The sequence below is a fragment of the Phoenix dactylifera genome, unplaced genomic scaffold (genome assembly GCF_009389715.1).
Source record: "Phoenix dactylifera cultivar Barhee BC4 unplaced genomic scaffold, palm_55x_up_171113_PBpolish2nd_filt_p 000077F, whole genome shotgun sequence".
In the NCBI taxonomy this organism is placed as follows: domain Eukaryota; kingdom Viridiplantae; phylum Streptophyta; class Magnoliopsida; order Arecales; family Arecaceae; genus Phoenix; species Phoenix dactylifera.
In genome coordinates this window covers 685846-701553 of record NW_024067676.1, presented here as the reverse complement: position 1 = coordinate 701553, position 15708 = coordinate 685846, and the positions used below count along the sequence as shown (strand labels likewise).

Here is a 15708-nt window from a genome sequence, read left to right as displayed (position 1 = left end):
GCTCATCATTCTGGTGAGACTTTATGGACTCGCTGCATATCTGCCCCTTTACCGCTGTGGAGCATTTTACTTTTTGATTCAGCTGGTTATGCTCATGCGAGACTAGTGTGAGCTGCCGGTATACAAAAAAAAATTAATATTTCTGGAGGCCCGATACATTATCCTATAAAAGGACTCAGTGCATATGGTTGAGGAGATTCTATAAGAGGAGTTGGGAGCTTTCAATCATCCGTTTTTAGAGGACGCCCGGCAGTTACTATGGAAGTGCGATGTTTTTCAAGCTGTGTATGTGTTTCGAAAGATGAACAAGTTGCTGATTGGGTCGCCTCCTTTACTGCTCATCATTCTGGTGAGACTTTATGGACCTGCTGCATACGTGCCCCTTCACCGCTGTGGAGCATTTTACTTTTTGATTCAGTTGGTTATGCTCATGCAAGACTAGTGTGAGCTGCCGGTGTACAAAAAAAATAATAATATTTGTTCTGTAAATCTTTTTAAATCCAAACAGTAATTTTATCAAATCATTTTCAATATTAAATAAAATTATGTTAATATGACCATAGATGTTGTTATTTGGGCCAACCAAAACTTGCCAACTCAATCACGAAGAATATTTATTTTCATATAGCATGTTTCCACATTTCTAATACTTCATGAGTTAAATATATATATATAGTATTTTCTTTTCAGAGGTGGGCTAGATATGGCCTCGCTTATTATAAATTTGAATGTATTACTGTGCTATGCAGTTAAACATACCAAATGGTAGACCATCAATTAAATGCAAATTGACAAGTAGTAATTATAGTTAATTAGGTAATAAAATGAAACAGAAAGTATTTCTAGTGCACATTAGCATCATCAATTGTTTATTGTTTTCCAATTATCATGGCTTAATCAAATGAATTATCAACACCATCCATTTCTACTTAAAAAATAAAATAAAAAATACAAAAAATAAATACTATAAAGGAAGGACTAAAAGATATGGTCTCATTTGAACACCAATAAAGAAAAAAAAATCATAGTAACAACAAAAATCTACAATGAATCCAATAAATTTGACGAATTCAGTGATCGAAAAATATGGTTCCTATAAAGAGGGCATACTTTTGGCAAATCCGATGACTAGAAGCCAACAGAACTATGGGATTAAGGTTTAGCAAGCGTAAAAAATATGAAAAAGAAATTCGATGATTAGGTCAGTGACAAGATATGGAGTGGCTAGCAATCATAGAGAACACCGTATAAGATGCTATCGATGATACGGAGAAAGCGAGCTATTACCACTACATTATTATCATTGTCACCGTCGCTGCTACTCGTAGAGATTTATAGAATTATTGGCTGTAGTGATAATTTAATAGATCTCTCTTAAAGAGAAATTTAAAGATAACACTCGCAAAGTCTTCACACTGCATTAGTGCATACGCATAGGAAAAAAACAAAAAATGTTGGCATTATTCTTGTGGACTTATAAAAATGAACCAAGCCTAACATTCGCAGTTAAAGCTTAGCTCGGGTCTGTATACCCCTTCCAAACGAAGGGCAAAGAGATCCGAGCTCGTTTGGCGTTTTTTTTTTTTGCCGTTTTTTTTGGATAAGACGTTTCGCTCGTAGCGAGCAACGACGCCGAATCGCACGGTGCTAGACGCGTCAGCCGAGGCTGCATCCGATCAATCTCCGAACAATTTTACGCGCAAATTTAAAGAGAAAACAACCCATCTTCTTCGCCGATCAAAAGGAGTTCCCAGAACGAGGGTTTAGAGAGGATGGCAGCTATCGCGATGCTCCGAGCTCTAAGGAATCCCTCCTTTTCTTCGTTCTCGCCACCCCGAGTCCCAATTCGCTGCGCCGTTTCCAGATTCGTAAGTGCCCTCGAACTCTTCATGTACTTCTATAACATTTCGATAAATCTTGGAAGTTTTCCCCAATAATTGTTCGAGCATTTTCTAAATTTTGATGGCACATGGGATGCTATCCATGGATGTAATATTATTCTTGCTGTTTATCATTTTTACAGAATAACTTTGATTTTATTTTAGTCATCGTCTTATTATTATTTTTTTTAATCCACTCCAAGGCCAATGTTGTAGCTACAATCTGTAAAAGTCCTAATCGATTGAATTCTACAGCTGCTGAGTGCTTTTTGTTGGTTAATTGATGAACAAGACTTGCGGGCTGGTGATCAAATCGAATTTTAAATTTGTTGCCAATGGGTTCAAGATCTACTTGGTGGTAGAAGCTTGGAATTGCAGATTCAAAGGTTGTTTTGTGTTCCAACTTTTGTCGATGGACCAGGGAATCTGAGGAGCGCTTTCAGTTGCATGGATTGGAAAGGGTGCTGTGGGTACAAACCAGTGTTATGTTGCAGAAGAAGGCCCTTTTTGGATGTCAAACTCTGTTGTCCATGTGATATCATATTTACATATGGGAAATAGTGATGACAGGTGCTTCCCATAGGAAGAAGCTCGACTGATCGAGGACTTGAAATCCCTAGATATGGATTAAATTATTGAGTTACCATTTTTCTTGAGGTTGGATACATATTTAAGTATGAACATTTAATTCATTTGGTAAAAAACTCATGCTATTTGGCTGGATAAAACATCTTTGAAATTCATTCGCGAGAAAATTTTCAGGTTTATGATACGAGATAGGTCGGAAACCCTTAATTTTTCACCTTTGTCAAGACAAGCCTTCACGGAGCAAGCGACTTAATTGCAAGAGGATTTTAGCTCACTTTAAGATGTTTTCTCGAAAAAGATATGGTTCGTGATGGAGGCTTCCAGATCCATTTTGAATGAATTCAATTAACTTAGCTTGCCTTGTCTACAACAATTCCAGTGCAATTTGCACAGCTTATTGTGAAAAGGGAAGTTGGTTGAAACTTTGCAATGTTTTGGATTTGGAGAACTGGAGCTCTTAATGTGAAAAGCATATACTTCTTTTAAATTATCATCAATGAATTTACAAAACCACAAATCATATTCTTTCTATTGAGAGCTTATGAAACAACCTCATGCTATAGTAAATTCAAGCCCGACATAGTTATTTTATTTGCTTGCAATGCCTCCCATTAGTTACTCTACCCGCATTCAAGATTTACATATCACTTGGACTATCATGCCACTTAGCTTTTTCTGATGTCTGTCTTATTACAATCGTGGTTTATGATCATACTTTATATATGCTTGGATTAAATGTATATCATTTTCAATTATCTTTGTTTGATACTTCACTGATAATTCGAATATGTGTTGTTTATTTTGTGGCATTGTTAGATTAGCACGTTGGTTGTAGCTGAACATGACGGTGGATCTATAAAACCATCATCTTTGAGTGCAGTAGAAGCTGCAGTAGCTATTAGTAGAGAAAATTCTATTTCTGTTCTCTTGGGTGGGTCAGGTCCGAACCTTGGAAAAGCTGCTTTGCACGCTGCATCAAGTCATCCTTTGATTTCCCAGGTACTAATTTTCTTTGATCTTTAATTATAGTCCCATATCAAGGTTACTTATATCATAATAAAAGTTTTCTTACTCTTTCTTAGATGTAGAAAGTTTTAAGTATTGATGTTGCAAGGACTCATTCCATTATTTGTGTAATTGAGTATCAGCATACAAGTCTTGACTTGTAATGCTAATGATAGGTGGCACTGAGTTATTATTTCCAGTTGTGTCAAGCCTGTTCTGTATATGAATCTCATCTGAATTAGGTTTTCAATAGAATGGCAAAGCCTTTGCAGGAAAGAGAGGAAGACTGAGAATTTCGTGCTTGCAAGAGTAGGAAGCAATAGATCATTTGTGAAACAATGCTGGAAAGCTTCTTTTCAATCTTCTGTTTGGCATTGACAAGAGTGTAAAAATTACTTGAAGCATCCATTTGTTGGTTCCCAAGCCCAGTAGGTGCTGTCTATATTGGCAAAAGCACATAATTTTTACCAGGAATAAGATTAAGAAGGCTGCAATGAATGAAAATAAGTTGAATAAAACTAACTTTTAAATTTTTAGATCAAACTTATATAAGTACATGTACTAATAAGATTTGGTTGGTGCTTAGCTTTACTTCTTTAAATACCTACTGATGTTATGCATTATCTGACATCTTCCTTTTTTTTCCAAAAAAAAAAATCTTCAATATGTTCTTGACACTGATGCTGGACATACATTGATGTTTGCATTGACATCATACTTCTAAGCTTCTTTTAGTTTACAAATCAAAACTTGCAAGAACCAACAAGCAACAATTCCTATTCTTTTCGTAAATCCAACTTGCCAGATTACAAAAACATGTTCTTGATATACAAATCTACTTAAGAAACAGTAGAAATGTGCTTGTTGGGATGAATGCATGGAGGTGCTATATTCATAGTGAGGCTTGTTTGTAGCTGTGCTGATATAGTATCTAGAACGCTACATTAAGCACCATTTATAAAATTTGTAAGAAACACTATGAATATTCTTGTTGGGTAGAATGCATGAAAGAGCTATATTCTTAGCAAGGCTTGTTTGTAGTTTAGCTGGGATAGTATCTAGAATGCTGCATTAAGCATCATCGATAAATATAGAAGTTGCACACAGCACTGAAGGTAGTAAGATAGTAGTCACATTGTGTAACTTGATTCATGAAGGAATCCTTGTAAAATGGTGTTGACAAAACATAGACATTTCTGGTGAAGAGGCTAGCGAATTACACTGATCGCTAAGTCACATGTAAACAAGGTAGACCAGGCAGTTCATGAAATAAAAGTCGTTTTGGTCTTGACTACTGCAGCAAAGTGAGTCCTAGAACAATGTGAATGAAGGCATTTGGCATCATCGCATGTCTAGGCTTGTTTTTTATTTTTTTTGGTACAACGGCGACTCACATCCAACAGGTGTGGTAGCAGCCCGTGTCTAGGCTTGTTGAAAGAGAGGATGGTGATGGTTGTCTTCTGAAGTTTTGTATGGGTAAGTGCCATACACTAATAGAAGGAAAGTTACCGAGCATAAAAACTTGTACAACATCAGGGAAGTCTACTAAAATGGAAGGCTATGACTTGCAACGAGTAGACCCTAAATGTCCAGCAAAAGGGTTGTAGAAAATCCAACCAGTGTGTTTTATCTCTTCTTAGACACATTTAATTTACCTATTTTATGCTGATAATGATATAGAGTTCAACTCTGACACTTCCTCTTTTCATAGCAGAGATTTGAATCTCAAGCCTATGGGTCTTAGATGCACATCCTAACCAGATGACCTGATCCCACAAAGGAAGCTTGAATACTGTTATGAAAGATCTGGTTGCTATTCTAAAGCTTCGAGTTAATTATATGAAAAGAATCATAGCTTAACACTGTTGTTATTGGAGTTTCATTGATAGTTGAAATCATTGGATCGCTAATTTTTTGTGTAACTAGTTATTTGTCTGGTTCTCAATTATGATGATTGGTAAATTACTTATGGAATTGTTTTACTTGATGTACCACGATCAATAAAACTGATGATGAGCCCTCAAAAGTTCCTTCAAATGAGTCCATATCAAACACGTGGTATGCTTGTATGAATTTGCAGTGAGACTCCCACAGATCAAGCAGCTGGGTAAAAAAGAGGAGATGATCTGAAAAAACAGTGCAAGGAAACAAAAGGTCAGTCAATCAGCAGAACTCAAAAATCACTTGAAAAACAGTAATACTTGGAGGCTAGAGCTTTGATTAAAATTTGTTGCTTTAAAGTAGCAACCAAACTCATAACTTGTCTTTCCATGAGACTACAATAGCAACTAAAAGCACCAACTGAGAAGTTAGGTCCTCTTTCGCAATGCATTGAAACTTCAAATACCTCAAACTGTAGTAACATCTTTCTACTTTTCTTTATGTCCCTTACTTGAGCTTAAACCTTTCATGGTTGGTATATGCATAACCTTTATGGATCCCTTCCCCAGACTTTGCTGCACCTTCTTGCTATCTAAATGTCGACCAAGACTCTGCTTTTGCTAGGACAGAGGGCCTGTCCATGTAGACACACACACATGTGCATGTATATATCTTTTAATCTACATGTATATGTATATATAAAAGATATCTTCAGAATTAAACTATGATGCTTTATGTGCACTATTATTATTTAAATTTTAAACAATTGACTTCTTGTCCTCCATGTTTTTTCAGTAGAAGTAGGTTAAGTAGAAATCTTTTTAAAGTCCTAAAAATTCTTTAGGCAACCACTTCCCTAAATTTGTTGTCACATGAAGAAAAAAGGGAAACAGGACCCACTATAAATCCTGACATGGTGGGATATCCGTGCTTTAAAGGTCATGATATATATATGTATGATTGCATGCATAAAATGTATTACCAGTTAGACTATGTGCTGCATAATTTAATAAAGATCATATGGCCTCTGCTTGGTGTAATGTAAAGCTTGCAAACTGTGAGTGTTCACATGTGTAGCAGTGCCAGGAATGCTTGACCATCTGAGTTTCTAATTCATTAAGAAACCCGAACTCTCAACCTTGGATTCAATTATTTGTTCCAACTTGTATGACTCGTGGTTGGGCATTAAGTTGTGAAGGATCAATTATTATGCAGTGTATATCAACACCTTTAGTTTTTATTCCTACTTGTTTGAAGGCTTATATGACCTTCCAAGACCTACCTCTTCTCATCTCAACTTCTCAATTGAGGACTCCTAAAAGAATTTTATCTTTTTTTAAACCAAACTTGATATTGTTGAATTGATTATCTAGACATTTCCTTTACTGATAACAAGGTATTTATTAATTAGCTATTGATTGTGTTGCAGGTGCTTGTTGCTGATGCAGATATATTGATGCATCCACTAGCTGAAACTTGGGCTGAACTTGTTCATCTGGTTCAACAAAAAGGTGGTTATTCACACATAATTACTGCTTCAAATTCATTTGGGAAGAATATTCTACCACGTGCTGCAGCTCTGCTTGATGTTTCACCTGTTACAGACATCACTGAAATATCTGAGCCACATTTGTTTGTGAGGTAGACTTCTGCACATCTTTCTTGTGTAACTCGATGAAATTTTATTGTGCAACTCGATGAAATTTTATTGTGCAGTTTTTGAAGTCCAACTTACAGTATCTGACAGAGCTCTTACTTTTACGATATTACAAAGTCTGCAATGTCGGTTGTACTGCATTTCCCATTTGATGAGTTTTTCTTGTCATGCATAGGCTTCTTTTAGCGGAGCCATTCTCCTGTAGACGGTTGCCCTTAGATGTTTCCTAGGGGCCTATGAAGCATGGATTCAGATATACTGACATCACAAGACATGAAAAAAATTAGATACTGATATTGGAGGGGTACGGGAATAAATAGATACTTCTTGACATTATAATATGTATAATATGTGATAAATATTAACTTTGTGTGTTTAATTTGTCAATAATTCTATTATTCCAAGTTTCCTTATTCTCTTTCTATAGGCTCTCTTACTCTTGGTTAGGGAAGACATGATGATGAAGGCTAAAGGAAGTTTTTTTTTTTTTTCTTTTTTGCATTAATTGTTGTGTTCTGGATGTTTTTTTGCATGGCACAGTTCAACCTGTAACCCATGAACCCCTAAACTATTTGGGATGTGTCTTGGATGAATTGATTATTCTCAGTGTCCAATACCACATTTTTCCTGAAAATATGGGTGCTGAAAAGAAATATATGTCTGCATCCGAGGTGTATCCATGTGCAATATGTTTGGCTGCAGACACAAACTACTCTATAAAAGCCTCTATTCTTCAAAGCTGGAGGTCCTATCTTGATATTAGTGGTCATTTCCTCTTTTGAGTTCTGAGTATTGTTTCAATAGATGAGGTTACTGATAAGCATTTAATTTTGATGGGGTATGCACTCTTATAATTTCAGGCCAATATATGCTGGAAATGCTCTTTGTACTGTTCGTTATGTTGGCAAGGATCCTTGCATGATGACCATTAGGTCCACATCATTTCCTCTGCATTCTGATTTAGCTGAGCCAAAATCTGATGCAGCAACTATCTCTCAGGTTGATCTCTCAACCTTTAATGAAGGTCCGTGTAGTCCTTACCATAATTTTCTTTTTGTGAAATCGACATATGTAACTTTTATATATCAGGATTGATGATTTTTAAATTGATTGTCATAATGGTTCAGAAGAAGTTCGCCAGTTCTACTGCTGAATCACTTTGCATTTGAAATTTGATATGATGTTACAAATGGGAGCTTCATGTCTAGGAAAATCAATGTGCATTATTTTGCTTGGAAAAAAGATTATGTGCGATAAAAGGTCCTTTTCGATTTCGAAGATCATATCATCCTCTTTGAGCTTCCTGACTCATGTTTCCCTTCTTCATGCAAATCTTTGTGTAGTGTCCTCTCTCTCTCTCTCTCTCTCGCTCACTCGCTCGCTCTGTTGAAGCTCCCAGCCCTTGTAATCAAAGGCTGGCTTTCATTTAACTTTTCCAGACCATTTTAGTTGTTCTTCCAATTTATTTTCATTCGATACCTCATTTAGAGCTTATTCACTCCTTTTTCCCACTTTCATCAAAACCTTGATGGACATCCTTTTTCTCTCTATGAATCTATAATGATGCCGAAGCCCTCCTTATCAAGGCCCAGGCACTATATGACTAAAATTGAATTTCTCCATTTTTTTTATTCCCATTTGGTGCTTATAGACATCTTTCTTTTTGCACTACATCAATAGCAGATGATTGTTTAATAAAGAAGTGTGAACACAAGTGGAAGAGTTGATTCAACAATCTTATATGTTGAAACTTAAACTTTTTATAAATTTCACTTGATTTTCCTGTGCCATTTCCTGTATGCAGAATCCTTTGGGAAGTCTCGGTGGTTGAAACTTGCATCTCAGGATACAGAACGACCAGATCTAGGAAATGCCCATGTTGTGGTCACAGGGGGCCGAGGGTTGAAAAGTGCCGAGAACTTCAAATTATTAGAGAAACTTGCTGAAAAGCTTGGTGCAGCAGGTTTGTACTATTATATATATCATTGCACTCACAAGATATTCCTTGAAAAGAAAGAACAATTTTTTTTTTCTGTTTCTATTGTAAAGTAGCATGCCATCATTGGATGTCTTGATATACAGGATAAGATCATCTTCATAGCATAATTATTTTAGCCAATTTGGCAAGATTATCATTCATCTCATGCAATTTTTATGCCTTTAGTTGTTTATTTTGCCCCCTGTATTGCTCTTTTAATCTGATTTTATGCGGCCTTTCTTTGATATGATGTCGTTGTAGTTCAAGTTGATCTCCACTAAGTATGCAGTGTTGTTTAAAATTTTCCCTTTTCTTTTGTTGGATTTTTTTCCTTAATTATGAACTTTCATCTTGATATATTTGCAAAAAGGTCCGTTCTCTTTGCTTGTAGGAAGGTAACTTTTGTTTCACCAGAGATCATTTAATATTTTTAGAACAATTCATCACTCTTTTGCTATAATCTTGTTCGTTGTTCTGGAATTGCTGTTATTGTTGATGGAGTTTCATTTAAGTCGACTTGAAATCCTTCAGTGAAGGATCCTGAAGTCTGAACAGCATATGAAAAAGATTTATCAAATGTAGACTTGACAAGCTCAGGATGACCAGAATCTTTTAGAATCTAATCAAGGAGAAAAATTTATATGTATATTTTCAGGATGTTCTGGGCTGGTCAACTCAGATCAAATAAGATAAAACAACTGTTGACATCAATAAGAGAAGAAGCTATTTTCTTTGCAATCTAGGAGGCTAATTGAATTCCTAAAGGTGGCAATAAATCATCTCCATTAGTTAAATGATGCTTTTTAACAGGTAATATTCAACAGAGGAAAAAAATGAGTTAACATTCTTCTGTCAACCTAATATAGCACAACATAAAAAGGTAATTTAATGCATATTATGGCTTTAAAAGACAAGAAAAATAAAAGGATGCATAATTTTCACCAAATTCTATTTGTTGATCCATGACATACAAGAAATAGTGCATACCTTAAGTAAGTGAATATTCAGGTTTGGATAAGTTTCTTTCTTCCATTCAAAACTGAGACTTAAACTAGGGGTTCTAGAAATGTGGCAATGACACAAAATATAAACCCAACATGAATAAATTGTACATAGCAACCCTTTTGCCCGCATAAGATAAGCAAGTTCCATCTATTTCCTGTTTCACATATTTGTTTTTTGCTTCTGGTATATTCTCTCATAGCGTTGCTTTTAGTTCTGTTTTTGAATTCTGCCCCATTGCTTATTTTCCTAGGCATTGTAGACATTCTTGGTACTATATATAAGAGGAGGCTTTCTTGCATTGAGTTGAATATCGTTGCACTAGAAGTGACATCAATAAGTGCAATTGAGACTTTCACCTATATAAACGACATTGGAGAGCTGACATAGCAAAGAACAAGCTTTTGTGGTAGATCCGATTATATAATATAAGATCACTGATCACATTTACATGGACACTTTTGTCTATCTTACTGGAATTGATGGGCAAGTGATCTATATGCCAATTAGTACTTGGCAAGCATGTTACTTTTTCCTCGAAAGATAAAACAGTCAGTGCTAACTTGAATTCATAAATGTATAGAAGCGTATTTCATGGTTTATCATTTTCGTAGTTTAGTTTGATACCTTAATTTTGTCCATGTTTTGTAATATTACTGATTGCTATTTTTCTATTGTGTAGTTGGGGCCACTCGAGCTGCTGTGGATGCAGGATTTGTGCCAAATGATCTCCAGGTAACACTTTAGGGAAAAAAATCACTCAATTTTATAATACTATTGAAGGCTGATTCCGAACAGGAATTTATGCTATTTCTTCTATTCAAGCTTCATTCTGGTTACGTATAAATACATTGAATCTCCAAGTCTGTATAAGTCTTTTTCCTATAATCTATTGGATTCAAGGTTTGCGTTACTAGTGATCACCATACTAGTATCTTACCAGCACTGCATGGCTATGGATTGGTACGGTACACCTGATACTGGCACATGGTATGCTACCGGAGGTGAGACAACAGTTATACCATGTGCTAGTATGGTATTGTATGGTGCCCCTTTGCCATATGGTATGGTATGCCCATACCGGGTGGTACAGGTTGGTATAGCAAACCATAATCTTGTAAAAGGTGGTATGAAAATGGCCTTCCATTTTTACATGTGAAAATACATAAAAGTATTTATGACAATAGCTAGCCACTCAAACAGTAAACTCATGGGCATTTTGACTTGTATATTGGAATAAGCCTTTCTCTTTTGCATGTATATTTTCTATTGCGACAACTTTGAAATGAATATCAATATTTGTAATATTTTCATATAGAAGAATTGAATTTATGCGAAATCTATGCTTCTTAAAATAAGTAGGTCATAGCAATAGCCCCAAAATACTTATTTATAAAGAAACTTCTTCTCCATTAGGTTCTGTGGAATCCATTATGTTTAAAGAACAGGCTTCATTATAGTGTAAATTTGTTGTGGTGATCTGGATAGATGCAAGGAAAAACTTGACCTTTTTAGTATAGATATTATTTCAAATTTAAAGAAAACCAAGCTTTTTAACTTGTATGGGATTAATAAAAAAGTGTGAGAATGTTTTATTTGATGGGAACATGAATTGTGCATGATCTTTTTTGTGGACTACATGAGAGTTTACAGTTGGATTAATGTAGCAATATGGGTTTAGTCATAACCTATGGTTGATCAGATCTGTGTACAATGGAGCTAAGTCTCATAAACCATGAATATAATGTTATATTCTTAATAGGATCAAATTATCTTATGTAATTGAAAAGATTGCATGCATTGGCATTAATATGTCATTCTGCTCAACTTTTTAGCCTGTAAGGATCTAGTTCTATGAACTGCTCGTAGAGATGAAATTATACTATTTGACCGGCGTCTATTTTTGGATGCCATCTTTCACCAAGCTTTGGAGGATTTACCTTCTCATGTATTTGCAAACAGTGTCCATAGATCTCCCTTGAAGGTACGCCATACCATACTGAACCGAACGGTACAGAACGTACCGCATTGTACCGATTCGGTGCCGGTATGTGGTACGGGACGTGTATATGTGGATGTCTCCAACCTTTACTCAATTTGAAGTTTGTACTATATGGATGTCTGGATATTGCATATTTCTTTCTTATGCACCACATCTCTCAACATTACACATATCTGCACTAACATAATCATAACCACAATCATTTTGCCTTTTCCCAACTATATGGAGTCAGCTTTATGGATCCTTTTGCCAAGTATTTTTATTTAGGGCCACTTCTGATGTTATTTCAAGTTTTTTTATATCCTTTCTCATAACTCCATCAATGTTATTTTAGGTCTTCCCCCCTTTTCTTACCGCCTATAATACAAACCAAAGTACCTCTCTATACCAGAGTCTCCCCAAATCTTTATTGTACATGCCCATACCATCTCATATCGTCTCAATATATGCACTAACATGAGTCTCTCAAATGTATGCTAGCCTTTAAAATGACATTTGATCTCCCATCAAGTACACTGTCAGTCTATATGATCACGTATTATCATTTATGCAAGAACATACTAGTTCTATCACTAATTCACAATTAGTTCCAACTTCCCTCTAAGTGTATAGCACTGACGTATGGGACAGAAAAGGACTTGCTTGATGTTGGTCAGGATTTGTGATACTTTTTGCATTGACATTCATAAACAAGCTCTACCATGGAACCCTAACTTGAACTGGCAGCTTCGGTTTGCTTTAATGCTATCCGTTTGTTCACTCCTCTTTACCCATATATTATCAAGTTAATGTGTTTTCTTCTTTAATATCATGGATTATCAATTAAAAAAGAATGGTAAGCTGGGTCATGTATCTTAGCATTTTGACTCTCTTATTTGCTGCCTGCAGTTTCAGCTTTCATTGACTTATTCTCTCTTATGTATCATAATCTGTTACCTGGCTATAATCTCAACACCATATATATCATTTTGTGATGAGAATTGCCACCTGCAGGTTGGTCAGACTGGAAAAATTGTTGCTCCAGAACTGTATATGGCTTTTGGGGTTTCAGGAGCCATCCAACACCTGGCTGGAATGAGAGATTCAAAGGTCATTGTGGCTATAAACAAAGATGCAGATGCACCCATATTTCAGGTGACCGATCCGTTCAATTAATTAATTATTTTCCATTGTTCCTTGATACCTAGATATCTGCCGCTAACTGGCATTATCTAAGGTTGCTGAGACCAATATATGATCTATTGATTTCAATTGTTCTAGAATTACCTTCCCTCAATTTTCAGCAACTTCTGTGACAGTGTTTTCATCCTCTTCCTTCGAAATAGAAGGCAATGGGAGTCCTCTTGCATGGTCTTTCAAAATTATTGTTTTAAATAGCAGAATGGGGCTTCTGGCAACAAGACAGTTACCAAAGCTACAAAGTTTTTTGGATCAAACTCAATTGTTGCAGTAGCTTGAATAGTCTAAATGACTTGTAACTCAAGAGTGTCCACGTTTGGAGTCCAATCATTTCCAGGCATTCTGTTAGGGACTTGGTAAAACTTTCCGTGGATGAGCAACAACCTAAACTTTGTTATTCCATGTATATCAGAATACAGTAAGTAACTACTAAAGGAATATATCAAATTTTCTGATGTCACTCTCATGGTGCAGTGTTACCTATTTGGGAACGTTGGATGGTTGCTTCATGAGGTTATATCATATAATCTGCAAGGACCTACGTTGTCGTGTGTTAGTCCCACATTGCATGTGTTGGGGAGGTCTTAGATACTTAAGTAAAGCCAAAAATCCCAATTTACAATTTTTATCTAGCATTTTTGGAGAGAACATAGGGTCATTACAAATGGTATCGGCCCACGGTCCACATGTGGCTAGGGGACACTGTAACATGGGCCCTTATGGCTGAGCATGAGCCCATTATGATATTTCTTCTTCTGATTGGATCCTTGTTTGGTGAGGGTGTTGGGGCTTAGGAGAGTGTGCGAGGACTTATGAAGGCGTTGTGCTTAGTCTACATTAGATGTGTATCAAGAAGGTCTTGGATACTTAAGCAAGGCCAAGGATCCCAAATCACAACTTTTTGGCTAGCCTTTTGGTCGAGGTCTTGGGTTGTTACATAATCAGTAATGTTTTATGGCCGGCTTTTCACTTGTTACTAATATCGCCATATAGAAAAATGTTTATGAAAGTAGAAATCTTGAGTAGAGTGGGTAACAATATTAACAAGGGCAGTCTTTTTGAAAGGTGGTCATTGTGGGAAGTGGGCTAACACTAGGCACTCTTATCCAAGTACTGCTTGAAAATGTTCCTTTGTATGTTAAAATCCTACTTGTTTCATTTTTCCCACTATTTTCTGTAATGGGTGATCTGTGAAAAGAAAATGGACAATGAACAAACAATCATTCCCCTATTCCTTGTCCCATGCAATCGTAATCTAATACATCTTTTAAGGCAACAAGACATCATTATCTAAGTTTAGTAGTGATTTTTTCAATTGCAGGTTGCAGATTATGGGCTCGTTGCTGATTTATTTGACGTAATCCCAGAATTGCTAGAGAAGCTGCCAGAAAAGAAGTGATCATCTACTAATAAAATTCATTTCCTCAAGACAGCCTGTTTTCTGAAGACTTAATCCAAGCTGTATAAATGAGAAAGTTTCTGGACTTCTGGTGAAGAAATGCATCATCAAATTTTACAGTTTCCATGTCCTGATGACTGGGAAAATAAAATAAGAAACACTACTTGATGCAAGTTCAAGAGGTTATACCTGCAAAAACCTCTCATTATGGTATCAGAGTAGAATCTCGGATGCTGTGAAATTTCACGGGATTTTTCTGAACAATTGAACGAACTACTAGTGGGCCATGTAAGAATCATGACTATGTAATAGATATTCTCCTATAAAAGCCATGAGATATGATTCAAAGAGACCTTGATCTTTCCACAATGTTTCCAAGTTTAGGATAAGCCAAAGATTAACTGGACAGAGACATGCAGCATTCCTTGCCAACGTGCAGTGGCCTGCATATTTTTTTGTTTTTAAGGTTTCCTCCATCACTAAGTTGGGCAGCAAGATGATGGTTTTTGTAGGCATGTGTTTATCTCATGGAGGCATTGACATCAAAATAAGAGGAAATAGCAGTTTGGAGATGGTAAAGAATGCATTTTTGTTGAGATAAATGGTATTTGGGTTGCAAGATAGGATTGTACGAAAATCAAGAATGATAATAAATCTTTTCTGGTGGAGTCAGCACTGATTTCACATGGTAATAAATATCATCAAGGGGTTCTGAAATGGTTGTAGTAGTATAGGATAATTTGTTATCCACCATGGCTTCAAATCCGATGTATAATAATTTGATTTCTATTTTCTGTATCTTTCGCGACATGGAGAAAACAGGGGTTAACATTAATTTGACAGTGGTTTTCTTTTTGTTTGTTTCTGTTTTTTTCTTTTAAAGGAGATTTATATCGCCACATATCAGAAAATTATATTTATCAGTTGGGTCAAGTTAAGGTTGTGCTAGGGTTTGCATAACAATATCTCATTTTTGTACAGATCTTTTATGTTGTAAAGAATTCGAAATCTTACTCATGGGGTCACTGATTGTAATCTGTTGACAATGTAGTAATGCTAACCTACTACGATTTCTAAATCAGGTATACACAGGAATGCGAGTGCATGTCTATTAAGGAAAAAATTATAATGATAAAT

At 35.9% G+C, this 15708-nt stretch overlaps 1 protein-coding gene across 1 annotated transcript; it reads left to right on the top strand.

The window, feature by feature from the left end:
- The first annotated feature begins 1534 nt into the window (after positions 1 to 1534).
- Positions 1535 to 15240, top strand: LOC103715107 (electron transfer flavoprotein subunit alpha, mitochondrial). The gene is made up of 8 exons (XM_008802637.4): positions 1535 to 1868; positions 3285 to 3467; positions 6784 to 6995; positions 7872 to 8035; positions 8816 to 8974; positions 10674 to 10726; positions 12987 to 13127; positions 14494 to 15240. The coding sequence occupies exons 1-8, from the start codon at positions 1773 to 1775 to the stop codon at positions 14569 to 14571; spliced, it is 1086 nt and encodes a 361-aa protein (XP_008800859.2). The 5' UTR covers positions 1535 to 1772; the 3' UTR covers positions 14572 to 15240.
- The last annotated feature ends 468 nt before the right edge of the window (positions 15241 to 15708 follow it).

What these genes read in the sequence shown, in the direction of transcription:
- LOC103715107 (XM_008802637.4), top strand. Translation starts at nt 1,773, where the DNA reads ATGGCAGCTATCGCGATGCTCCGAGCTCTAAGGAATCCCTCCTTTTCT. An exon ending in GTCATCCTTTGATTTCCCAG is followed by an intron (nt 3,468 to 6,783) that starts GTACTAATTTTC and finishes ATTGTGTTGCAG; the next exon opens with GTGCTTGTTGCTGATGCAGA. An exon ending in GAGCCACATTTGTTTGTGAG is followed by an intron (nt 6,996 to 7,871) that starts GTAGACTTCTGC and finishes TTATAATTTCAG; the next exon opens with GCCAATATATGCTGGAAATG.